Source organism: Dysidea avara, chromosome 10 (genome assembly GCF_963678975.1).
Source record: "Dysidea avara chromosome 10, odDysAvar1.4, whole genome shotgun sequence".
NCBI lineage: Eukaryota > Metazoa > Porifera > Demospongiae > Dictyoceratida > Dysideidae > Dysidea > Dysidea avara.
The window spans coordinates 29,591,960-29,617,348 of record NC_089281.1 but is presented as its reverse complement, the minus strand read 5'-3'; the positions used below and the strand labels follow the sequence as shown (position 1 = coordinate 29,617,348).

The following is a 25,389-nucleotide window of genomic DNA, read 5'->3' as shown; positions in this document are numbered from 1 at the left end:
TTTTTATAAATCAAAGCCATAATTAGAAATCTCCATTAAAATTGATGTGTATTTAGAAATCTACATTATTTTTACACATTACATAATGATGACAGAATTGGTTCCTATAGCAACAGTGATCACATGTTCATCACATGGCTGGCCTTCTGCCTTGTCCAGGGAGTCCTGAGGGTGGTTTATAGTTTGATTTTGGGTTCTTTATTGTTTCATCAACTGAGAGAATCAAGCAAGCTGCTTCAGTGGCCCCAATGAGGGCATTGACTTTTACAATGACTGGCTCCCAGACACATGCCTCAAAGTTATCAGTGATATCTTCTCTAGTGATGTCAACTCCATACCAAGTGCCTCCTATACAAGAACAATAGGTGAACACATGATGCACACAAAAAATAAACCCTTTGGCTATATCAGAGTCTAATCTTACTGGGGCAGGACTATTATCCCACAGAAGGCTATACCATGTCTCACATGTGAAGGTGAGTCTCACCTGAACCTCATCCATTATGTGAGACATGGACAGTTAGTAGCACTTGAGTAGTGCACAAGTGACTTGGCGCGATATATACGGTAGCTGCCAAAGGATTCACTTTTATGCTTTGTGTGTTCCTGTGTGCTACAGTGGGTTCCACATTAACAATCATCACCTTTAGCATGTTTCTGTCTCAGCTTGTTAAGAATATTGGTAGCATCAAAGCCGGCATTATCACATAGTTGCCGTGGTATCACTTCTAATGCCTTAGCCATGGAAGCCATGATGAGTTGCTCCTTGCCAGCTACTTGTAGTGACTGATCCCTTAAGTGTTTACTCAGTTCCATCTCAATAGCTCCACCACCTGTAGAAATGAACACTAGTTTACACTGAACCTTTTGTAATAGAACACTCTGCCTTTTATTACAAGGGCTTTCCTCCTTCAAAATTAATGAGTACAAAGCCATTGTCTATATTACAAAGTTTTTACCAAGCCTTGGACCACTGCTATACAGGGTACCAAGAGTATATAATAGAAACCAAGAGTGTTGGAACGGTGTATTAGCCCGTGATTAATGATTGCATAAAGTAACACGGATATTTCAGTAATTGTTCATTTACACAAAATGGTAATTTGAAATGCATACATGACAACGGGTCTTTGCTCGCCAGTTTTCCATGTTATTCACCCAAGTATTCAACAGTTATTGTACAAGGAGAGTGTAGTAAGGACCCAAGATAACTCCAGCTCGCAAAAACAACAGTTGCACAAATGAGCGTGTTGCCACGCCTTCAGGGATCCGCCTGGCAGTGGCATTAGCCAATTCCCTTTAACGCTATCATGTTTTCACTTGGTTTAGTGGCCGAATTGGGCTAAATACAGCAACCCTTAATGGCAATATAAACGAACAATTACTGAAATATCCGTGTTACTTTACACAATCATTAATCATGGGTTAATACACCTGTTAGATACTCTTGGTTACTATTACATATTACTCTTGAGAGTACACCTAACCTTGACAGTATGCAACATGCCAAAGTTGTCAAGTAATGAAGAGATTCAAGATAGCATATTTTTCATGGAGTCATTTCTAGACAATAAAAATCTACACAGCCTGATACAGCTGGACATCAAATCACAATTAACCAAACCCTTAATATCCAAATCTAAGAACTGCAGAGCATTTCATGAACTGGTGTAGTTCTAATAGTTTAAGTGTATGCTCTATTAGAGAAATTGAAGACCTCAGTGTATACATTACCTTATATCAACACTTACAAACAGGTCACACTGTACACCACACACACCTGCAACAATGGCATCATTCTTGATAGCTCTTCGTACAATCATGATAGCATCATGTAGTGATCGTTCAGTCTCCTCCATGAACTGTTCAGCCCCACCCCTCATTATTATTGTGCAGGTCCTGCTTTGAGGACAACCAACGAATATGTTGTATCTGGAATGGAATTGTGTAACATATTAATAAAAAGTTAAATTCTATACAACAGAGAGATCACACCTACCAGCTGTGTGTTCATGTTGAACTGAAATGATAAATGAAATCTGGCACACTTCTAGTACTTCACTAACATTTTCTGTGGGGCTCTTAATAATATCACTTAAGGTACGGACTTCAATATTTATTTCCCATGGGGAATTCCCAAGTTGGCAAATATGCCCTTCACAGCTTTCAGAATTTGCATTTTAATTGCAGCAAAACAAGGTTTCTGAAATATTAATTCAATTTCCAAAAACCCGCAAAAGGGTTATTCCAAAATGTTGTCCTTATATACCAGTAATTTGAGTGAAGGTTCAATACACGTACACTAATAAAATGATGCTCTTTTTATTGTTACTCTTGTTTACCTTTCTCCACCAATTCGTTCCTCTTCAAAACACTCACAGGACCCCAGTACAGAAGAGTTGAGGTCATTAACAGAAGTTTGCACTGCTCCACCACAAGCCTTCATTGTTCTCTTCAAGTCTTCATCAGGGACACGGCCAGCACAAAATACATCCCTAAAATAAGTAGTGAAATAATATGATTGTATGTAATGTGTGTGTGTGTAGTATGTGCGTAGTGCGTGTGTGTAGTGTGTGTGTGTGTAGCATGTGTGTGTAGCATGTGTGTGTGTGTAGTGTATGGTGTGTGTAGCATGTGTGTGTGTGTAGTGTATGGTGTGTGTAGCATGTGTGTGTGTAGTGTGTAGTGTGTGTGTGTGTGTGTGTGTGTTGTGTTGTGTAGTGTGCACACACGTGCACATTTCGTATTATATTAAAAGTTCATAACACAGTGAGTTTCCAATTTCTGTATTATAAATACTTGGACATCACTTCACCTGTCAGCAAAGTATTGTGTGGCCACATCTCCAATAGGTAACTTAGAGAGGACAACCTTGGCCCCACTCTTGTAGATCTGCTCTAGCTTGTCGTACAGAATAGTCCACTCAGCATCCACAATGGACTGGTAATCCTACAGTACAGAAACCCAACAAGTTGAGGATATGCTACTTCTAAATACCAGGTGCCCATGCAGTAAATACTATCCCATTCTAACTCAATAGGCAATGATCATGTATACAATTTAGTTTATATTCATGCTATTGCTTCAGATAGATAATACTATTCATGAATTATTTTGTAATTCGGTAATTACGTTGCTATGCAGTGTCTCTATTGTTTTCTCACACAAATTGTTAGAAAAAGCCTCGAGGCTGCCCTTCATTTTCGTCGTGTAAGTATGGGTAACGCCCCCCCCCCCCCTCAACTTGATACGCTACCTCTGGTAGCCTGAGAGCCTTCAGCATTGTTTTAAAGTTGTTAAATGTCTATAAAACTGAAGGGGAAGTACATGGTCACGAAGTACAGTGGAACCTCAATTATTGAAACACCTATTATTATTTGGTGTACTGTGCAGAAATCAAGGTGATTATAACACATATCTAAGAGGGTACAAAACTGATCGTGTGTAGGGGAGTTGACCATATAAGGGGGGATTGAGTTCCATGGTTTAATTGTCAATGGGAAGAAAATTTAAAACTGTCAATTCTAGTGTCAACTGAACACTTGATTATCCAAACACCACATCGACTGTTCAATTAGAGTATTTTGTCAACAAGCGTATGCTTTATTAGAGTAGTTGAGCAAAGCTCTGTATATAAATGTATGGATGTTCGATTTTACATACTGTTCGATTATATGAACACCCTTTCCCCCCAATTAGTTTGGATAATCAAGGTTCCATTGTATATGAAGAGTTGCCATACCCACATTTCAGACCGCCGAGAAGAAACCATGTGTGGAAGTTTAAAACGGGCTTAATTTAGCTTTCAATTCTTACATCCTGGCTGCTTTTTACCATTTTTGCTCATGTGGGTGTGTACGGAACAAACAACATAGGTAGGTAGGTAGATACACAATTTTACAATTCAGTAAACCAGGCGCACGCCCACAGCTGGCTGTGGGCATGCACGTGGTTTTAAAAGGCTTCATATAGAGCTGAAATAATGATTGAATAATCCAAATACCACAAGTCTATATAGCTCCATATAAATTTTTATGACAGTTTCAATCAATATTTGTATGGGGGCCCCCCTCACTTCTTAATACTATGAGCTCTTGGTTAGATTATGTGGGATGACAAAAACTGAGATCATGTGATCCTAACAAGCACTAACTATTTTAACTAATTCATGCTAGTCACACATACCTCCACCGAGTCTATTCGGATTTCAGCATTTGTTTTTTCTGCCTTCAATTCCAGCTCAACATTCAACAGTGCTATTTTAGGGTTCTTGTATTTTTTCGGTTGCATTTCAAATCCAGCGTATGAGAAGGTCTTTTTAAATGCCACCCCACCAACCAAACGTGAGTCCTGCAAAACAACAAGTAAAACATGTAACACATCTTTTGCTCTATTCTGTCACCTCCATGCTAGACAGGTTAGGCAGGTCGCTTGCAAACAATTAAATAACACATTTGGGGATTTCAAAATGGCCAGTTTAGACAGGTGACCTTTTTACACAGTGACCTTACTTGGGACAGTTAGGGTTCACAGAACTACTATACATTCTTCACCTCTAAAGAGCCACCTTTGACCTTCTTCATCCCGATCATGTTTAGTGGCAATAGCTCATCCAGTAACAACACAGCATCAACCACCATTTTAGAAAAGAATTCTTTCTGTCGGGCAATTAGTTTTGAACTGAGGGCAGTGGCTGCACACTTCTCCAGTAAGCTTCTTTGCTCACTATATTGAATAGAAACAACACAATTACACCACAAACATGCACAAACACACACATACGCACACAGATACACACCTCGGGTCATCTTCCTTAACATGCACGGCAATCTCTTTGACTTTTGCTAAAGCCTATAGACATACAATGATAGTACCAAGGCACAATAATTGATCTAGTTAACATACAATTTTTGAAGCCTTCTTTAGTCCTCTCACAATAATCTGAGGGTGAACTCCATCTTCTACAAATGGTTTGCATAATTTCAATATCTCTGTAGCTAACAGAACAATGGATGTAGTGCCATCACCAACCTGGGAGGAATTAAATAAAATACAATCCACTACAATTGTATGGTGGCTATATATTTCATGACCTCAATAAGAAGACCACCTCATTATAGTGACCATGTCAAATAGATCCCAAACGTAGCTAAGGTGTACTTTATGACCTCATTAATAAGACCACCTCATTATAGTGACCATGTCAAGTTACTACATCAAATAGCTATAAAGACATCTCCTAAATTCCTCAACACCACATTAGAACAAGTTCACAATCAATAACAAATGAAGTCAATTACACACTTCACTACTAACACATGAACAGCTGACAAACTATGTGACTATGTGATATGAATCCCACAAACCATAGCCACGAACCATAGCCACAAACCATAGCCATAATTTATATATAGCATAAGCAAACTGTTTCAACTGGTATAGATAATTTCTTAAATTTCAGGTACACAACATGTATATGGAAATCCATCACCTTACAGACTTACCATTGTTGACTTGATCACTAGGCTACCAACTTATTACTCACTACACAGCCATACTGTATGTACCTGTCACCCCTAATCCCCAACCCTTCACTACATCCCAATGTTGAGATGGACTGAACAATACTAAAAGTGCTGTACCTCGGCATCTTGAGATAATGAGATATCTACTAAGGTCTTAGCTGCGGGATGAGCCACGTCCAACTGTTTCATGATAGTAGCACCATCGTTGGATATGGTCGTCTTCCCTGTGTAGTACACAGCAAACACAGAAATATGACAGCAAATCCTGAGCCTGACCACAGTGTATAAAAGCCTGGATGCTTAATTACATTCTAATAAACAATATTGGACCTGATGTGTATTTATTTCTTTGGTGGTCACCAAATACAGAGCAGTAATGGTGAAAGTAGAGGTGAAGGATCGACTTAACAGTTTGGAATCTTCACTACAGTATTTAGTTCCTGACATTTAAACAGACTTACAATATGGTGTTAAGAGATATTGTAACAAACAAATGTTTACATAACAAATATAAGGAAAGTACATAAGGGTCATAGAAATAAAAAATGTAGTGAAACAAGGAAGATTGCCTATACCTGCAGATATACTAGTGGACATTAATCCCTAAACTTCAGTCTATACCCATGACTGAATTAGGGATTAAATGTCCACTAGTATATCTGTAGGTATAGGCAATCTTCCTTGTTTCACTATTTTCCCTAAACCAACTCTAACTTTTCCTTCTACCAGTTGTGTACTCCTTTTTAATATAATTATGACACAAGAACATACCCTATTAAAAGAATGGTCATAAAAGTAATTTGAACATGCACCCCAACAGTCAATTACGTAACAGAAAGGGAGGTAGCCATTACGCTTTGTTTTCAGCTATGCTCCGCCTGTTACACAGCGTTACAAAACGAAGAACAGTATGAGAAGCGTCTCTGCAATCAATTCAGTTGCCATTTTAAAATACAGGCACTAAACATAACATCCAACACAGCCACAGGGAAGCCACATTGTGCTATTGCAAATCGACACCTTGTTGAAAAGAACTGGAACACGAAGGAGGACAAAAGCAAGTCCATGATGCATGCATTGCACATACTGCAGTTGGTGAAAAGGCACATCTTGGGATGGAGCAACGTCGAATAGTGAAGAAATCAAGCTTGCAGCCTTATCCAATCGTCAAGTTATGTTTGGCTGGAGGCATCAGTCAGTCAGCATAAAATTCCTTAAGTAGAAAATTTTAAAAATTCCATAGAACTTATTGGAAGGGTTTGGGGCTGGTCTGAAGACATTTTTTGGAACTGAAACAGAATGGCCGAGGGGGGTAATGACCACTTCACATTTCAGTAAACTAATTGATAGTTGCAGCAAGCGTCCAGTAGTAATTTCCGAGAGGAACTTCTTGTACCGTTCTTCATTTTTCACTCAGTATAAACAAAGATGAAAACGAAGTGCATTGGCCACTTCACATTTTGTAATTGATAATATAGGGACATGTTCAGTTGTAGCTATGTTTCCACCTTGTTATACAGCACTACAAACAAAGGACAGTATGAGAAACACCTCTGCAATCAATCCAGCCACACTACGGAAATTAAAACACTTAAGTCACGATGCGTTACTGTCAACCTACGCAGTAGCAGAGAAAGAAATGGAAGGACAAAGATAACACATTGAAACTATTGCAACTGGCAAAAAGGAGTGTCTCAGGCCAAAGAAACTTTGAACAGCAGAGAAATCAAGCTCATGGCAAGTCAAGTTATGCTTGGTTGAAGGCAGGAGTGAGCTAGTTAGGCAGTCAGTTTGTACAAAATTCAGTTGCCAAGAGTTCATAAAATAGTAAGATAGACCGTCTAAGTAAGTCACTACATAACTTAGAGGGTATCCACTTTGCCCTCATTATGTTTTATTATGAACTCCTGGTGAGGCTGGTTTACTTTTTGGGTAATATTTTTGGGCAACAAAGCCCAAACCTCCAACTATACAGTACTACCATACTGTATGATGATGGATGCAGGGGTATTACAAGGGGGTGTCACTCCAATAGGCTCTGTACTACGATCTGCGACCGCGGTCAAAACTAAAGGTTATTGAACAAGGCCCATTTTCAACGAAGAACAACAGTCAAACTGTTTTCCCAGCACGGTCAAAGTTTCACGAGTAAGTAGTACAGCAAAAATAAACAGAACCAAGTCAGTGATCAGACAAATTTTCACTGAAAGTCAACAGTCAAAATCGTAAATTGATCTTGACCGGCTTTGACCGCAGTCGCAGATCGTAGTACAGTGCCTATTGCAGTGACACCCCCTTGTATTATACAGTTGGATGTGTAAAACTGTTCAGTATAGGTGGTTTACAATCAAGCTGAAACAACTATATGATAATACAAACTGTTGAATATACATGAAAGAAAACTTCAAAGGCAAAAATATTGAATTTGACAAAAAATTCTAAAATTGTCGCAAAATTTTTACAGTAACTCCTCATTTCATCACGTGCACCTACTCACCGTGGCCATCAACAATCAACTTGTCCATCCCACGTGGTCCAAGTGTAGTCCTGACCGCATCAGCGATCACCTGACACGCGTTAATATTACTGACTATCTGTGGTCGACCTTGTGACGTATCCGTACCTTCCTTGAGCAGGATTATCGGTGCGTTCTGCAAATGAAAACATTAGAATACGACTCAAAACGATACTACAAGCCACTTTAAAATGCGTCTTCGCAAACAAAATATATCGAAAATCGTAACTACAACACAAGCGAGGTTATAAATATTTCTCACCATCATTTTGACTGGTTTTCTACACGCCACGAGTTGCAGGAACAAAACACGTGTTATTACGAAACTGTTTGTCACGTGATCTACTTCACGTACTCGGCAGACCCACCCCCCTCTCGCGCGACTCAAAATCTCTTGGGGATTAGATCTGGTTTGGCAGTTTAATCAGTGGATTAGTGGGACTAATAAGGTATTATTCTTGTCAAGTATTAAATAACACACACGCTACGCACGGGCACCACTAAAATGAAAGGTTACTACGCCCAAACAAAGGGCCATACTTTAAAAGCACTTACCTAAATGCGTGTATTTGGTGGTCCATTTCCATTCCACTCCAATATACATAATTCTACTGGATGTTGATATATTGATGATGGCTTGATGTATTATTGATGATAGCTTGATGTACAGGTGTTGCTACTGATTCCATCACAACATGACTCAGATTGACTGATCAAGTTGAGATGGACACCTTAGGCCATACGTAAGCTGTCACCATAGTTAGTATACCCTCCACTGGAGGGTATACTAACTATATTACAACACAACTGATAGCTAAACAATCTCCTCTGCAGCATCACCCTACGTCACCATCAGTATGCCATGAAGTTTTACAAACAGCCACCATCTCACTTGAGGAAGAGTAACTTCTTCAGCTTCAAGTTGATGATGCATGATATGGATAGTCAACCAATTGAGGTGGATAATGCTAAGTTTGTGGACTTCATCGATGCTACTGAGGTTTGTACTGTACGTTCATTGAGACATATTCACCTATAAAATGCTATGTCATATACAAGTCCTGTTGAAGTACCCACAGCATTAATATCATAAATATCTGTGGCTATATCTATTGAATAAGCTCCCACCACACATTGTACAATAACATTCAATTGGTATGAGACCTTGTAAATAGGGCAGGACCAGCCGGCTCCTTACAAGGTCAGTCCTGCCCTGGCCATTTTAATAAGGTGGCTCTATGTGTTAGCTAGTGTATAGTACAAAGCACAACTTGACTTACTATTGGTATACTGTAGGAGGACAGGACCTTCAGTAATGGGCTGATATACAAGTTTGATATGATATTCAAGAATAAAAACAACATCGAGGAAAGGGTGGAGAATAAATTGTTTGTGCGACTAGTGGACTCACAAACTAAAGAGGTAAACAATAACATAACTAACCAGCGAGCTAACCAGTGTTTAGCTATGTGGCAAGTGTGTAGCTATTAGCTAAGTAGTGACCTGAGGCCTCAGCAAGGGCTTACCAATAAGTACTCATGCTGATTATCAAGCTCTTGTGAAGTCCAGTCATGCAAGACTACCTATGAATATACCATGGAGAAATTACTTGCAAGATTTGCAAGCGACTTGCAAGATTAGAGATTCTTGCAAAAATCTTGCAAGAAAAAGGGACATTTCCATGCAAGTCTGGGATATTTCTTCCATCTGTGTGTGTGTGTGCGTGCGTGCGTGCGTGTGTGTGTGTGTGTGTGTCTGTCTGTCTGTCTGTCATGCCAATGTCTGCATAATGTCCCTACAGCTGGTACCATTTGAAGGGATCACAAAGAATCCTGATATGAAGAGGGTCCTAGTGACACATGAAGTGATATGCAGGTGAAGATCTACTAGCTGTTTGTATCATAACATGTTTATTGATGTGATGTCATAACTGTTGTTGTTGTCGTGTGTCACTTAACCTACTGATAGAACACTTGAGTGTTGTTATGAACTCCGTCACCACACCACAGTCATAAGGTCTCTATTGGTACCCTCACTACCTAGGGATTGAATAATCCGAAGACATGTATAGACATGTGCACACACTACAACACACACTACATGCCCAAATACACCACATGTACACAGACAAATGCACTCACTACAACACACACATGTCAAGCCCATCTTGTGATGATAGCTTGTCCTTGAGTAAACCCTGTGCTACTTATAAAACTCCATAAATACGTACACACACACACACACACACACACACACACACACACACACACACACACACACACACACACACACACACACACACACACACACACACACACACACACACACACACACGTATATCTATATCAAATATCAATAAATTGTGTCATTTACCATGTTTCATGTGCTTACCAATTAGTCGATGTTCTCAGAGCAAATCATGTGGGAACAAGATGGTCACCCCATCCAATCCAGTAATAGTTGACAAGTCAGTACATGTCATTCATCATGCTAATACAATGACTGTTATACACAGGTATTACATGCAAGTATTTGCCAAGTGTAACCAAAACTGTGTGAAGATAGCAGGAAACCCTCGAGACTCCAGGAGATTTAGGGTATGCTGTCGGCACTAAAATAAGAGCCTGTGATTGGTTGAGTTTATTTTAAATGATAGGAAGACTAATGATAATAAAAATGGAAACTAGTATATTCCAATCAATGTAGAATTTTGTGTCAAGTATGATGTATACATTTTATGTGTAGGTTGCTGTCTACTGTCCCAATACACTTGGAGGGATTGATCCCACCTATGTTGCCTTATCTGATCCCATGTTTGTACACAACAACTCAAAGTATCGTTCTGGAATACCACAACAACCGACCACAGTACCTGCTAGTAAACCACCTCGACTACTACGAGTTGAACAAGAAGACAAAGGTCGTGTTCAATATTTCCTTGTTCTTGTACATGACAATCATCCCACTGTAGACTGCCAGCCTTGTATTATCAGAGTGTTCCCTAATGAAGGTTGGACTGGAGGTGGAAATGACATTTGTATAATTGGTGAGAAATTCATTGAGGGCATGCAAATTATATTTGGAAGTCAACAAGTTCCTTGTAAGGTAAAGACATTTGTATAATTTTATATAAATATCAGGATGGCTATTGTTGTACAGTTTATCAGTAGTAATGCATTGAGTATGACAGTCCCCAAGAGGTCCCTACCAGGAGAAGTCAATATTACACTTTATGTCAATGGGGAGCATCACTGTACCAAGTCTCCTGGTGTATACAAGTATTTGGGTAAGGTAGTATTATTAATATGATGATAACTTGATAATTATTCTGTGGTGTTTAGCAATTGACGAGCCTAATATAGAAGATGCGTTTGAAAAATTGGGAGACTTATTGAATGTTTCTTCCAAAGTAATTATTTATTGTGTTTTATGATGCTTTTGACCATGTGCCTTTCCTTGTAGGAGTTTGTACTTCAGAAAGCTATAGAGTTCATTGAGAATGCTCAGATCAGGTCTGGTACTTTGCTGCCAAACTCTCATACAGCATTTAACTTTCCTACTCCGAGTGTGTCATCATTACCATCAAGTTTACCATTTGGTTCACCATCAGAATACAGTACTACAGCACCCACACCAGTTGAGAACTCAAGTAACTCATCAGTATTTGGACACTTTGTCCACTCTCAGAGAGACATCCGAGAAGGCAGCCCAACTAATATCCCAAGAGGGTCCCCAGATTATCAGATGTCTCAGCAAAGCCAAAATATTGTTAATATGACTGATAGTGAGTTAAACAGGAGACAGATATCTACTGGTAGTGAGGACACACTCTTACGAATAGCTAGGGATCCACCAACAGAGCCGATGCAGCAGGAACAAAGAAAACGCAGAAGAAGCTCTCAATATGGAGGTAGTAAAGTCCCCCCACCTCTTCAACTAGCTCCGGCTGCACTTAGCCATGCTTACTCAGACATTCCTCCAAATGTTTCACTAACTTGTAACACTTCAGAATATCTCAGGGATCAGTCAATACCTCCAGTCCCTTGTGCGGTGATCATTACTCCAGAGATGATGGCAAATGGTGCCACACAGCAGGCCCCAGTCAGCAATAGTGGTAGGCCAGTGGAGTCACCACACACACAAACTAAAGCTGCTATTGATTCACCAGTCCTGCCACAAATTTCACTGTCTCCATCAGTATTTGCTAGAATGATGAATACTCAGGAGCATGACATCAATGGTCGTCAGCCATTACCCAACGATGGCCTCTCCATGACCTACCTCTCCTCTCCTGGATTAGTTGGAGCAAGCAGCAACTTAAATGGATGTTAGTACACAGAATGGTTGAGTATGTGTTGTCATTACCTTTTACCCCATGTGGTCTGGATTTCACTGGGCTAAGTTTATTAGGCTAGCATAGTTCTTGGGCTAAGCCATCAGTGTAACTCTTAGTATCAAATTGATACGAGGCAACTTTTAAAACTATAATTATAGTAAGGTCACTCTAACTAAATCTTTTGTTTCTTGGGCCCGACTGACCCTTTATATTTCTAAAATTTATGTTAATTTTACAACACCATGAATTACTTTTTTGCGAATGGGTAGGCAGCGCCAGACTGTGCAAGTACTTGTAAACTCATTACAAACTGAAATACACCAAATACAACAATCATTAGGGAGCTTAGCTACCATTTGACACATAGATTCTTATCTTTAAAATTTATTTTACCAACCTGCCAACCCTGTACTAGCCGAGTTTGCCCCCCAAAAAAGAGAAGTGGCTGACAACAGGTGTAGCACGTCAGTCTTCTTGCTGCACACACATGTAGCTTAACAGTATAATATTATTTTCCTTTTGTAGTACCACAACAACAAATGACATCTTACTTGCAAGGTGGTGCATTCAACCAAAGACTAACTACCATACCTCACTATGAGCATTACATCACAGGTGAGAGTGTAACTAGTGTTGTCAACCATGTCAGTTGTGTTTTGTAGCTCCCTTATCATCCCCGGGTGTGTCAATGACATTCCCTCCCCCCACACCATCTGCCATGATCACCCCCATCAACGTGGCTACGCTATCATGTCGATTTGAATGAGATTTTAGGTATTTATATTATGATGGAAGAACCCGATCACTTTATTTGTTTAAATTTTTAACCTGTTTAATTTTATTGTATGTAAATTTCCTGTGTATTTGTACAATGCAATTTTCTAAAAAAAAATCCATTAAATTATTAAATTATAATTCAATCCTCAGGTTGGTTAGCCGTTTCGTCAACTTCATCTGATGGTGCATTTGGCTGGTCTCCTTCAGTTGTCTTCTCATCTGTTGCCTGCTCCTGTACCTTCTCTGTTTCCTTATCTCCTTCTGTGGTCACTGTTCCTTCGTCAGATATCTGTTGGTTAGTTGATTCTGTAGATTGCTCTTCCTTACTTTCAACCTCTTCAGTTTGGTCCACTGTTTTAGTTGACATTTCTGGTGGTGGTTCATCCTGTCCTACATGCTCAACAGGTTTCGCATATTGATCTGCCTGCTCAACAGGTTTTGTGTCCTGTTCTACTTGTTCAGTATGTTTTGAATCCTGTTCTTGTTCAGTATGTTTTGAATCCTGTTCTTGTTCAGCAGGTTTATTTTCTTGGGGTGTAGAGGTTGATGGCTCTTCTGTGACTTGACCAGCCGGTTGCTGCTCTTCTACTTGTGGTTCTTTGTCAGTGATGGCTTCATCTGATGCATGATCTGTGGAGGCAGTTGTTGATTCAGTAGCTGCTGGTTGATCCTCTCCTTGATCGTCGACTTTACTGTCTCCAGTCTTGTCAACATTTTGATCAGTGTTTGATGTTGGCTCAAAAGTATCATCATCATCTTGAGAATAAGACACATGAATACTAACATCTGTGATGGGAGATTTGTGGGCAGCTGAAAAGGAACAATAAACACAAACAATGTTAGGAGTAACTTTAAACTTACATACACCAAATTTATATTTAAAACCATTGTAGTAGCCTAGTACAACAAGAGTATAACAAGCATTGGTCAGGTGATGCACAAGATGTAACTAAAATTTAAACTGACAGGAGCATCTAGTGTTATGGTGTAAACTGTCTTAGATACAGTAGTCACTCTACTACCCAGCCATCGATTATTCGAGCATCCCATTAATCTAACTAAATGACTGTTCTATTAGAGCATTTTGATAAAGGCGAACGTTCTATTAGAGTATTTAACAGAGTTCTGTATAAAAATGAATGGACTTTAATTATCCAAACTTCTTGATTATCTGAACTCACAAGGGAGCACTGAAGCATGGAAACACCAGATTAGTTGTGTCTCTATAGTCTAATATACACTACTGACTACACTGACTACACACTGGTTAAAGTTGGCTTACTAAGTGGACTGTGTTGCGGAGACTGGAAGACATCAGGGATCTTCACTTTGCTACTGGTCTTCTTCTCTAATGGAGCGTGTTTCCTAACTTTGACTCTCTCCAAAGTGTCCATTCTTTCCTTGACTGTGGCAAACTTTCGTTCCTTATCCGTCGTCCCCTCTGCTGGTGCTGTCTCATTATCCTGCTTGCCCTCTTTGTCTTCAACATCCTTTGCTTCTTTCTCATCCTGAGCATCCTTCTTATCCTCCTAGGGTGGTGGTAACATTGTGGGACACACACATATGCTCAATGGCTCACATCTACAACTTCTTCTGCTGGTTCAACAGATGCTTCTCGTGATGATGTTTCTTCCTCTGCTGCTTTGCCTTTATCAGTAACATCTGAAGATTTAAAAATGACACAACATACATGATATATTGTGTGCACGTCTATGGGGGGGACACACACACACACACACCACACACACACACCACACACACACACACCACACCTTCTCCTTGCTTCTTTTTCCTTCTCTTCAACATAGCAGCCAGTTCCCCACTAACTTGAGAATCAGATGGTTTGGGTTTGGGCTTGGTAGATGGCGGCACTCTACTTCGGCCTCCAGGACGCTTCCCGGATGCCTAACAAAACAAACAACACAATAAATTCAATAGCTGAGGTTGATGAGAACACTGCAACTAAAACCCGCAGCATTCATCCAGAACAAAAACTATTTCACCAAATACAATTTGGCCAAATCAAGCTTTAGTGATCTTGTTGGATAAGAATCCAACATGTTACTGTTTTCAAACCTGCTCAACAGGTTATTCCAAACCCGCTCAACAAGTTGTTCCTTTTTATACACTACAATAATATGTAAACAAAATTGACAGTACTTCGGTGAAAAGAATAAATTGTTGGGATTTATTAATTGATGATATAGTCAGCCATTTTAATGTTTTCCACACTACTATACACACTGGATTTGGCAGCATCTGATGACTCATAGTTTAATGTTGTATGACAAAGTAGAGCAAACAAACCATTGGACTTGTATTTTGTTCATAGTATGCTCAGTGCCCTTTCATGGCTGTTACCAGATTTTTTTGGTACTATGATATACAACACGCACTGAGTACAATTCCAACATGCTAGTATGTTTCATAGTATGGTGTGCTTATCCTGAAACAGGCATGCCCACACAGATCCCAGTTCACGCAATAAGTGAGTTTATTATGTAACTTAGTAAAAACTTTTTTTAAAGAATAAGGATGCTTCATTATATTCGAGTTGAAAGTTATGTGTTGAACATTGATACATCATTACAGGAAGGTAAAGACAGCTGGGGCAATGACTGTTGATGGTTTTTCAGACATGTGATTCACTTGTGTGTGTATATATATATATATATATATAAAGAACTTTGCGTGGGAGTATCAAAGCAAAAAAGTGTTCTATATTTGCTATAAAGGCACAAGTGTTCTATATTGGGCAGTTATAGAACACTTTAGTAGACCACAGTTCTTTATCAGGTAGTTATAGAACTGCTAGGTCTATTTTGTAGGCTGATAGCCTACTTTGAGTGAGTAATCACTCATTTTGGTCAGTACAACCAATCAACCAAGCCAGTGTAGGCTGATAGCCTGACTGCGCTGGCTGACCAGTCAACCCAACCAGTAAGATGAAAACCACTGGATTTTATTTATAGACACACTTGAAGATTTCGATGATGGTTTCTTGTGGTCAGCAGCAGTGAACGTTCTTAGTACGTTTTGCTCACATAAACGGACGAGTCCTAGGAATATCACGGAAATATGCTTATTAATATACCGCAATCAAAAACTTTACATATTGAGAAGATGGACTAGACTCACAAAACGACTAATGAAGGCGTAGCACAGTGCAACGCAGGTGAAACACAGGCGCAATGCTTATTCTCCGATGATAACACTCCTCCATGAGTTTCTAATTGTCTTGTGTGTACCTCAAGTTGACAGTTCTCTATACCAGATAAAGCACTGCCTTTCGCTCGTGCTATACGAGAAATATAGCACTCAAAGAGTGGTCTCGAGACGAAATATAGCACTCAGCTTCGCCTCGTGCTATATTTGTCTCTCGCCCACTCTTTTCGTGCTATATTTCCCATATAGCACTCGAGGCAGTGCTTTATCTAGTACATATATATCTGTAATTATGATAAAACTCAAGAGAAATCAGTTGTGCAGATGATCACTCAGTTACGAGACATAAACCAGTCTGTACAATGTGACACTTGTTTGTAGGTAGTGTATTTGTGACCAATTAGTTGTTAAGGCTTTTGTAGTGTATTTTGTGGTTTTGTTGTTTTATAAAATACCTTGTGGTTTCAGTTAAATAACAAAAACAACCAACATTGTTAGTCTATAACATTTACGTAGAGGTATAGTGGTGAGGCTGTAATTCGGCCTGCCTTGTAAAATGCGCCAGGAAATTTAGCCACAAAAAGGTTTTATGGGTTTGTTGAGCTGGGGCAGCACACTAGGTACGTGACATATAGCATAATTTTTACAATTAAAACATGTTGGCCCTCCTCTGCGGATATCCTAGGACTACAAGACATCATCACTTGCTATAAGTATATTTTATTGTTGATACACGGCTTCCACAATATAGCATTACTACAAACTTTAATTTTCATTGGACTGTTATGTATGCTTCTGTTCTAAAGTATTAGATTCTTCACATGTGGTGATGATACAATGAACCTAGCAACTACCAACCAGGCCCATATTACCTAATTTTCACTAATACGACCACTTTGGATCAAACTGATAACACTAATACAACATTCCTTTGATTAGCTTAATTTATTTTACACTACATGTGACATATTAACTAAGGCTGAAACGAATAGTATGAATATTCGTTATTCGTTCGTTAAGAAATATTCGTATTCGTTAAGAAATATTTGTTATTCGTTAAATATTCGTTAATCGGATAATGTACACATTTAACCTTGAAAACATTTTGACAACTGAAAACTGTCATTTTAAAATATAATTTTTCATCTTAATAATACATGTAAAGGACTTTTCTTTTTTAACATTTAAAGTTTTAGTAGTAATCAAAGTGACCCTTTCAAGCACCTAATTATACAGACAATTCTTAAAGAATAATTTGTTAATTCGTTCGTTAATTTGAAGAATATTCGAATACCTAAAATTTAATATTCGTTTCACCCCTAATATTAACAAGGTTTTCAGTGCTGCAAGTGACTGTTCTATTAGAGTATATCAATCTTTCCACACTGCTCAATGCTCTAACCAGCTTAAATTCTCAATGAGGTAGGTCACTTTATGGCCTCATTACAGAGGTAATAATAACACCACCCTCATTAACGGAACCACTCATTATGGTTCTCATAGGTAGCACTACTGATAACTTCATAGCGGCTACGGTCATCAAGTCATGCCAGTATAGATGTTTGTAATACTCAGCTCACCAGTAGCTTGGACATTTCAGCCATTATATCGTTTTCTGGCTTCTTCTTCTCCTATGACCAAACACAACAATAAAAGACAACATCACAACAAGGCTTACTGAAGTAGCTGCCTCGATCTTCCTCAAATGAACATTTCCTGACTTGATACGGGCAAGCATCTCTGCCATCGGATCCTCAGCAGCTACACACAATTAAGCAAGGTTGGATAGCATCCACAGTGTACTCCCATACCTGGTTTCCCAATAGTAGCTTTTCTTTCAGTCGATGGGGAAGAAGCTGGCTTCTTCACTTTGATTAGATTGCTAATGAAATTACAGCTCAAGTTAATTTTACCAATCATGAAGGATCACATGAGATGACTTACGACAGTGAAGTTGTGGTTGGGGGCGGAGGAGGGGGCGGGGGAGGAGGAGCTGGAATAGAATTGAAAAAATATAGAAAATCCATACCATGTAACATGTAGTATGGAGTATGTATGACAGTCTTGTGTAAAATTAGTTAGTTTCCTGTCCACTAATATTGAAAATAGTAACGCAGGAGGATTTTATTAACCATATAGTTACACGAATTAGATGCCTAGTCTGCTCTACAGCTTCACCAAGCTATTTAATAGCTATGGGATACCATGCACACATCATAGCGTGATAAGGTAAACCATAACAGGTGAGGATGAGAAATTATAAAAGTGGCCTAAAGAATAGCAACCATACAACTACAGAACTGATAGTAAGCAATAGTCGTACTTTAGCAGTTAGCTTATCATTCTCATAGTGACACACTACTTAAAAACACAAATGTGAAACCAATTGGTTTCCTGATACTGTGTTAGGAAAGTGTATGGGTGAAGATATGATGAAATAGAAGGTAAACTAGCAATGCGGGGCCTTCTTGGGACTTTTGCCATGCACTTATGAAAAAACAACTGAACACACAACAACTGCTCTATCCATGTTTTCATATGGCACTAACTTGCAATGAGACATTATCACTAGATATTTGTTGCAAATAATTGGACTTTGTTATTTAATGAAACGAAAAGTTTTCATGAAAACAAAGTCCTGTAGACACAAAAAGCAGCCATGGTAGCTATACTGTGTACACTTCCACTCCACAAACACTTTTTACCTGCAGGAGGAGGTGGAGGAGGGGGAGGAGGCGGGCCTGGAGGAGGGGGTGGGGCTCCACCAACTGCATCCTCATTGGCTGCATTAGATGTTGAAGCAGCGGCAGCAGCCTGTTGGGCTTCCTCTACCTTCTGATTAAGATCAGTAATTTGTTGTTCATAGTCAACTACCTTGGTCTGTAACTCAACCACTGTGGAGGGGATAACACAATAGTATACTAACAAAATTAGAACAAAAACATGTGTCCCACACAACACTGCCGATTTCTTAAACTCCATTTTACAATAAAATACAGCGACATGCAAGTTAATGGGAGTAAGAAATTTGTTCGCAGAATAATTTATGTGTCACACGCAATAGTGTAACGAACAATACCGGGGCTTTCAGTAGTAATTACTAGGGCTAACTGTACTTTGGGCTGAGAAATTGAGTTCAACCGTATTACCACTCTCTAGATTATCTGTACCACTGGTCATGGGGAATACCACTTTCACAAGAATACTTTTGACACGGTACAACTACCAATGCACTTAATCATATCAAAGTCGTCTGGTCCACATTCTTGGCAGCAGCACTAACATGATACTCTTACATAGACACTTTATAATAAATTTCCAGCTGCTTAAAGGAGTGCTGCTTACAAAATCTCATTGGCATTACTAACAGTATGAATCCTTCTAAACAGTACACTAATAAACTGCAATGAAGAACTATTAACAAGTTTTACAGCTAAGGTATATAGCACTGGGTGTCACCAGACAACCATTAGGGGAGTTGGGGACAAGACAAGATACTTGTACAGTATATTTAACAGCATTTTATCCAGCCCACCATATTAAACAATGATAATGTTTGCTAGTCAACATGAGATACAATTCCAGCCAACTACAAACAGACCAAACAACTTCACCAGAACACCACACCAACACCAAACAACTCTAGCAAACATGTGTCACTAATACATTCCCAGCCTATGACAGTCACAGTGTATTGGAGGCTCAGGAACACTCTCAAGATGTTACAGCAACACAGCCACTAAGTCCAAGCAAGGTGTGTCCAAGTCACATTGTCTCAGCTTAGGATAAGTTATATTAGCTTCCCTTAAAAGTTATAGTGTGGAAGCAAGGACAAACAGATCTGGCTTGATAGAATGAGACCAACCTAGCAGTGAAGAGTTCTTGGTGCTACACTGCCCGTAATTATTTGTGTTACTATGGTTGGCCTGAAGTATTGTTTGCTTCAAGAAAGATGGCAGCAAATCGTTTGCTTACTTGTACACAATACCAGGTCAAATATTCCTGACCTTATTATGAAGGTGGTTAATGTACTAATACATATTTGGAGCTCTGGTTAGTTTATACAGGTGGTATTTCACTAGTCAATCTGACTACTTAGTTTGTATTGGCTCAACCAATCAGATCACAATAAGGTTACGTTTATGAACTAAATTGTGCACACGAAAAATGCTCTCAAAGACTGTTCAACCTGACAAACAGAATTCCATCTCCTCAATAATATGCACCATTTAGTATGCAATGTTTTAGCCAACAAAACAAGGCACACTACAGCTGAACTGCCCAATAGCAGGTACTGAGACAAATATGTGAATGCATTTAGTCTGTAAAAACAAAAGATTAACAACAATATTCCGGCAACTCGTGTGTTTGTGTGTGTGTGTGTGTGTGTGTGTGTGTGTGTGTGTGTGTGTGTGTGTGTGTGTGTGTGTGTGTGTGTGTGTGTGTGTGTGTGTGTGTGTGTGTGTGTGTGTGTGTGTGTGTGTCCTAACTACTACAGAAAGGTGTCAGCCGCCTCACCCAACAATCAATAACATGACTATATGGCCTCTCCAACGAACTCCTGATCTAATGACAGTTTTAACATTCGGTGACACCCCTCACTAATAGGGTCACCCTTGTAACCAAACCATGTCCTCTATGACTTCAGAATGTATGCTCTTAGTAAAGAGGAAACCTCTTTACTAAGAGCATTCTGACCAGATCCTCAAACTAAAATTGCTACATACCAGAACAAAATGTCAGTTACACGGTCACTGCAGTTTGCACATAGACACATGGTATGAAAACTAACCACAGTGAAATCCATAATTTGTAAATTCAAGAACATTGTAAAAATCCTGCCAATTTGCAAAATTCTAAATTACACATCAGCAAGTGGCAGCTAGGGACATACATACTACATAGTTTAGAATAAAATGCTCATCAAATCACTTATGACTTAATCCCACCATCAATGGAGGAAGGTTCACAGATTTGTTGTCTATTGTAATTTGGTACGAACAGTGTTTGGAAAAACTACCATCAATTCATCTCATCGATGTTCATAACATAATTTGCACATACAGTCAACATGTACGAATGTGTGTCCTATTGTTAACTAATGACTTAGACAAGTTGTTCATATCACCATAACACAAAACACATAGCAACTAGTACTTTGTCCTCAGCTTCTCATGTACTATATTTACAGTACTAAAATGGACAACACTCAGTATACATTATAGAGAGGTTCCACTGCTATCTAAATTTAATATCTGGGCAAATATGCTAATGCAACAGAAACATCTAAGCATTATTGTCAGATTTTTTTTATCTTTCTTTTTTGTATTTCTCAACAAAAAGCTGGTATCAGTTAATTACAATATTATTGCATTATGAATTATAAATTTAAAGTCCCCCATAAACAAGGCTTCCTTTAATTAAACAAATGGTAAAAGTACCTTTCTGCTCAGAAGCATGTGAGTTGGTGGCTAGACTTTCTGCCTCAGCAGTGACCAAAGACAATTTCTCTTCAAGTTCTGGGGAAAAGGTGTTAGTTAAAATGACAGCAAAAATGTTGCAATTGGCAAGCTCACTTCTGTTTTCCTCCAGCAGAGTTGACTCTTGTAATCCTTCTAGTTCACTTTGCAAGTCTGTTATTTTGTCTTTAGATTCTTTCTCCAGTTCAGCTATCTTATTATTCAAGCTCTCCACTTCCATCAAAGCCTCAGTTAACTGCTGTTCTTCAATCACTGAGGATAACACTATGGCACTTTGCCTCTTCAAAGCATTTGCCTCCGTGAGGTTCTACATAATTTAAATTAACAAAAAGACAAGCTAAAAGTATCCTTCACCTGATGTGCTATATGCTCAGCTTCTCTTCGCAGCCTTTGTTCTGATTCAAGTTTTTCACTTAAAGAGTTGATTTCTTCCAGGGCCATTTCAGATGCTAGTGCACAATTAAATGGCTGCCTCAATTTGTTTCAGTAATTTGCTAGTTACCTTTTTGTAGCCTTTCAAAGGTACCCCTGTCAACCAAAACCTTATCTTCTTTTTCTTTTTCCATCTCTGCTACCTGGAGCATTAAAAATATGAGCAATTAATATACAAGACAAACCGATACATACCTTTTCTGTAGCAGATGAAAATGCACGCACTAAAGTCACATGATCCTTCTCCTTATCTCCATATTTTTTAGTCAGGTATTCCATTGATTCTTTCAGGTCTGCACAGATAAGATGAATTATAACATATAAACAACACATATACTGGATCAAGTGTCACGTTTATCTTCCTAAGAAAAGTTATGACTTATACATAAGGAGTAAATCTCCACTACAAACATACTCACCATCAACCTCTTGTTTGAGAGTAGAGTTCTCCATGGTGATTTCTTCCAGTTGCTACAAGTAATATAAAAACCTGTAATATTCCTTTCCCAAGTACACAACATCATCAATGGCTGGAGATCACCAGTTATGTACAGTTCATTTTGTTACCGCTGACTAAAATTTCTTTCAATGACAACGAAACTATTGTGCTGTTAGGTGAAAATTGGCAAGAGAATTTTTGGCAGATAAATTTTTTATCCATTCCATCCAGTACATTATACCATATATAGCCAGAAATTTTCAAGGGATGAAACTTTTGCAAATTATGCAAGTAATTATAGCTTAATGAAAATATAATTGTTAGGTTTACACACACATAGCAATATGGTTGTATACGATCACTGGACTGGGTATTGCCACATTGAATACAGGCTATGCAGGTGAACCTGTCTACTTGGTACTGCCGGTTCATATTAGCATTGTGTGATCATAGATCCATGTTGAGCAGGTATCGTTTGCTAATCAGTCTTGAATTCTGAGCAGCAGTTGTTAGCTGCATCACTGACTTTATATTTAATGATGAAAGACCCATACACCATTTTACAGTCTAACTTCTCTCTTGGCGTAATCTCCATTGTATGACTATAGAGGTTTGCGGAATGTTTGCAAAGCGCCAACCGAAAAACGTGATCCATCAACTTTGAAATACATCACCACAACACGTCATCACAACTTTGATAGGTCACGTTTCTGGTGACTTCCTGTATTGCATAGATTCCACAATCATCTGTACCAATGGGATGTACAGCACATATTTATGTTGTGGTATAGTAACCATGCATCCAAATAGTCATTTGTGTCTGCAAAATCAAGAGAAAAATTAAATGGTGACAGTTAACTGTTTTGCTATTGCATCCATTGGTAGTTGATGCATAGCTACAGCGTTAAGTCTGACATGGCCACACTGCTTTCTCTGTGTGTATGTGTGTGTGTGTGTGTGTGTGTGTGTGTGTGTGTGTGTGTGTGTGTGTGTGTGTGTGTGTGTGTGTGTGTGTGTGTGTGTGTGCGTGTGTGCGTGGGTGAAGAAGTGTCCTAACGTAACCACATGAGACTAGCATATTCTAAATTCCAACCAGTTGTACAAATATTTGGTTGAAAAAGGGAAAAAAACTGAGTCCACCAGTCCAGTCCAGTGATTGTATACAATCTAATAAAATCACCATTTTATAGAATACAGACTTTCGTGAATTAAAAAAACACGAAAATTGTATTTTACACAGTTTTGTGAAAGTTTGAAAATTTCCCACTATACGGTATACGAAGCTGTATAACAAAACATGTATTCACTTTAACTGACAAAAATTAGAGCTGCCAAAATAATTTACTACATATACAACAGGTGGGGCTCATCATGGATAATACCCCAGAAACTATTCCACTAAAATATTAACTACAGACACACAGAATATCATGTACTAATGCAGTATGCATTACACACTCATAAAAATCAGGATGTATTTAGTATTCATATGCATACACGAATATTTCAGCAAAATATAGGTACACTGTTACTTACAGCTATCAATTTTTGATTTTCAGTTGCTCCCAGCTGGGTCTTGGACTCTAGGTTCCTCTTCAACACTTTGTTTTCATGGGATAGCTACAGGCACACGTATACAGGTTGACATGCCATCAAATTCATAAGAGATGTTTATCAGTATAACATTCACTTACTAACATAGTTAGCACACACAATGGCTTCAGAAAGATTATTCATTGCTGTGCTAAGTGACACTTGGGATGGACTTACAAAAAGGGGATTGCTGATGTACATGACCATGTGATATTCATGAGCTTGTGCTCTCACCTCAAAATTGACATAGATGAGTATTATGTAATAATACACACACATCACATAGTATGCTACAATGACAGCTTTGATAAGTTAACTCCAAGCCATAACATTTTGTCCTCGAACCATACATTTCTAATCCTTGAAAGAGATTATTAAATAATTCTTAAAAAGGCACTTGACTAGAAAGTCACACAGGCCAAATCAACAATATATAGGAATCATCAAAAACGTTTAATAGCTTGATTTACAATATTTCTCACATAGGGATTCTGTAATAAATAAACTATCTCTAGAATACAGAGACGATAGGAACCAATTGAGTTTGGAGTCAGGAAATATGACAAATATACTAACGTCTGTAGCGAGACTCTCTGCCTTTTCTTTTAATTCCTGCTGCTTCTCAAAACGTGTCACCAGCTCACCATATTCATCAAATGCTCTAGCAGAAGCTGCAAAATAAGCACATCTAATATATGTATAACACTATTAACTATTGTATACTTTCTTTCAGCTTTTCATGCTCAGCTTGTATCTCTTCCAATTCCTTGCTAATGTCTTCATTACTCTTCCTTTCTTTCTCAAGCTATGGGGAGGCCAGTACTACACTATAAACGATTATAACATATCTACCATCACCACATCCTCCTTGGATTTCTTCTTTAACTGATCGAACTCAAAAAGAGCTAAAAATGTATTGTATATAAATCGCTGACTCGTTCTAGGTCCATCAATTCGTTACCTCTTCTTGTGAGCGTCTTTAGCGTTTCATAATTCCTGTCTACTGTTAGATACTTGAGCTTCAGTTCGTCAAACCCCTGCTGAACGGCCGCTTTCTTCCCGGATGGCATTCTCACTTGCTCCCGTATAACACTAACCTTTCCAGGAAACCATCCGTGTCGCTATTC

The 25,389-nt window shown here is 38.8% G+C and overlaps 3 protein-coding genes across 6 annotated transcripts; 1 reads left to right on the top strand and 2 right to left on the bottom strand.

Moving 5' to 3' along the window:
- Window positions 1-22: 22 nt before the first annotated feature.
- On the bottom strand, window positions 23-8,422 carry LOC136268847 (T-complex protein 1 subunit eta-like). The gene is made up of 12 exons (XM_066064313.1): window positions 8,303-8,422; window positions 8,023-8,176; window positions 5,643-5,749; window positions 4,906-5,031; window positions 4,799-4,851; window positions 4,554-4,725; window positions 4,186-4,350; window positions 2,816-2,949; window positions 2,343-2,495; window positions 1,781-1,932; window positions 645-833; window positions 23-348 (listed from the first exon to the last, which is right to left on the bottom strand). The coding sequence occupies exons 1-12, from the start codon at window positions 8,306-8,308 to the stop codon at window positions 131-133; spliced, it is 1,629 nt and encodes a 542-aa protein (XP_065920385.1). The 5' UTR covers window positions 8,309-8,422; the 3' UTR covers window positions 23-130.
- On the top strand, window positions 8,359-13,296 carry LOC136268845 (transcription factor unc-3-like). 4 transcript variants are annotated; one of them, XM_066064311.1, is made up of 14 exons: window positions 8,359-8,489; window positions 8,699-8,783; window positions 8,875-9,040; window positions 9,337-9,462; window positions 9,842-9,915; window positions 10,439-10,507; window positions 10,556-10,637; window positions 10,786-10,960; window positions 11,012-11,145; window positions 11,200-11,326; window positions 11,382-11,449; window positions 11,503-12,367; window positions 12,902-12,991; window positions 13,039-13,296. In XM_066064311.1, exons 2-14 carry the CDS (start codon window positions 8,764-8,766, stop codon window positions 13,140-13,142), a joined length of 2,100 nt encoding a protein of 699 aa, XP_065920383.1. In that variant the 5' UTR covers window positions 8,359-8,489; window positions 8,699-8,763; the 3' UTR covers window positions 13,143-13,296. The 4 variants fall into 4 exon arrangements, with proteins under 4 accessions (XP_065920383.1, XP_065920381.1, XP_065920384.1 ...); XM_066064309.1 differs by having other exon boundaries at window positions 8,872-9,040; XM_066064312.1 differs by having other exon boundaries at window positions 8,390-8,489; window positions 8,711-8,783.
- LOC136268844 (shootin-1-like) lies at window positions 13,183-25,366 on the bottom strand. Its single transcript, XM_066064308.1, has 20 exons — window positions 25,224-25,366; window positions 25,115-25,167; window positions 24,986-25,067; window positions 24,839-24,933; window positions 24,206-24,289; window positions 22,650-22,701; window positions 22,426-22,523; window positions 22,301-22,373; window positions 22,153-22,247; window positions 21,895-22,105; window positions 21,760-21,837; window positions 19,024-19,212; window positions 18,263-18,311; window positions 18,130-18,200; window positions 17,997-18,079; window positions 17,899-17,949; window positions 14,926-15,058; window positions 14,733-14,815; window positions 14,436-14,682; window positions 13,183-13,963 (listed from the first exon to the last, which is right to left on the bottom strand). Exons 1-20 carry the CDS (start codon window positions 25,330-25,332, stop codon window positions 13,293-13,295), a joined length of 2,607 nt encoding a protein of 868 aa, XP_065920380.1. The 5' UTR covers window positions 25,333-25,366; the 3' UTR covers window positions 13,183-13,292.
- Between the last annotated feature and the right edge of the window lie 23 nt (window positions 25,367-25,389).